Source organism: Nematolebias whitei, chromosome 6, assembly GCF_014905685.2.
Source record: "Nematolebias whitei isolate Nwh7 chromosome 6, NemWhi1, whole genome shotgun sequence".
In the NCBI taxonomy this organism is placed as follows: Eukaryota; Metazoa; Chordata; class Actinopteri; order Cyprinodontiformes; family Rivulidae; genus Nematolebias; species Nematolebias whitei.
In genome coordinates, this window is record NC_056503.1 from 10,955,084 (window position 1) to 10,956,853 (window position 1,770).

At 35.8% G+C, this 1,770-nt stretch overlaps 1 protein-coding gene across 1 annotated transcript in view; it reads right to left on the reverse strand.

Annotated features, from left to right (window-relative positions):
• The window catches only part of LOC119411524 (HHIP-like protein 1), a 28,481-nt gene extending 27,380 nt beyond the window's left edge, over positions 1–1,101 (reverse strand). Inside the window, exon 1 of the mRNA XM_037678477.1 lies at positions 799–1,101. Within this exon, the coding sequence (XP_037534405.1) occupies positions 799–1,101 (303 nt within the window). The remainder of the gene's footprint in view (positions 1–798) is intronic.
• Positions 1,102–1,770: the final 669 nt, after the last annotated feature.

A 1,770-nucleotide genomic window follows, 5' to 3' on the forward strand; every position in this document is an offset into this window, starting at 1 on the left:
GTATTGTTGGATGTAACTGGGACCCTGTGTACATAATTTCGCTCCACCACATGTACCACATGAGGTGCGAATGACAATAAAGAAACTCTGACTCTGACTCTGATATCTCAGCCAAAAATAGTTTATAAATATGGAAAAAAAAATCCATAAATACGTCGCTTCAGCGTATAAGTCGCAGGGCATGCAAATTTTGCCCAAAATAAGAAAACGCATATTATAGGCCGAAAAATACGGTAGCTTTAACAGACTGAGTGATTTTTGTGTTTATGAAGCTCAATAAGTTGTGGCCGCTGTACTGATTTGTGTTTACCTCAAAAGGTAAATTGTTGTACTTTTACCTCTTAGTATTACCTTGTGAGAGTTTAATGAAAATCTGCCCATTGATTCAAGAGATATTTTGCTAACAAAGACACACATATAGGCACACACACAATTACTGACAAGGGCTAAAATACCATCATATATTTTTTCAAACAAATGTGTTGTTTGAAAAACTATCATTTTGTGATAGACTGGACATCAAAACTAATTGTTGCAACATTTGTAAACTAAAATATGCATAAAACTATGGCATTTTTTTTTTTTTACTGAATGTGATGTGCTGCAGGGAACCTATGGTGATCAGAGCTCTTTGAATTTTCATAATTTCTATCGTTTCTCAAATATGTTTTTTATATAAAAAAGAAAAACTCAAAATCTACGAATGGTAAATGACCAAATGTGATACAAAAGAGTCCCTAAACAGTCACAAGTTCTTGCCAATGACAAGAAAGTGGCAAAGAGCAGTCATTATCTTACCTGACAGAGGATGCTGCGGATGTATTTCCCACATGTTGTGAAACCCAAATGGTCAAAGTTGTCCATGATGGTGTAAAACCTGCTTGATATTTCTTCATCCTTGTTCAGATCACAGCAGCCAAACTTGGTGTATTCTTTACAAAAGACCAGTGGCTGCTGAGGCCCAAAGGGAGGCTTGTAATCCAAACACTGGGGGTGACAGCACCCCCATCTGGCCTGGAAGAGCAACAACAGGACTAGTGGAAGAAGTTTAGAGAAAAGAATGGGCCACGAGATGTAATGAACTCTGGTCTGTAGAGTCATGGTGTAAATGTACTGTCTCTGGCTTCAGGCTCTTCGAGCCCTCAGACCAAGAATAAAGAAAAAGCAACTTGAGGGGAAAATTTCCCAATTCTCCAGCAGGATCTACAAAACACAAACATAACATTCACAACATTTACATTTAAATTTACTGTTTTGGTTTATTTGACTTAATTGTGTGATTCATCTTTCACACTTTTCATGGTTTTATTCTTCTGAGCTTTCTAAAAATCTAATAACTTCTGCGAACTTTGTGCTGTTTTAGCCATTTGGATATCAAAACATTGTGCTCATTCAGAAGATGTTTACTATGACTTTTGATTTTTGTAACTTTGAAACGTACTAAAAATGTTTTAGTTCATTTATGTTTTCCCTATAGAAATGTCTGTTCAGTTCCTATAAAAACATTGTTTTCTTTAAAATCCAACAAAATAAAGTCAGATCCTCTGGATGGATTAAAAAAAAACTGTTGAAATGTTTTGTCTTTTATCCAAAAGGCTTTGTCAGTCTGAGGAGTTGCACCAAACTCAGTTTTATAAATAGCACCTTCAGCCTAACGACTGATCATTAGTACCCTGATAGCCTCTTGCTATTCACAGAGGGCTGAATGATACTAGCAATAATAGCATTGTAAGAAGGTGATTACTAGTTATTAACAACACATATACATAC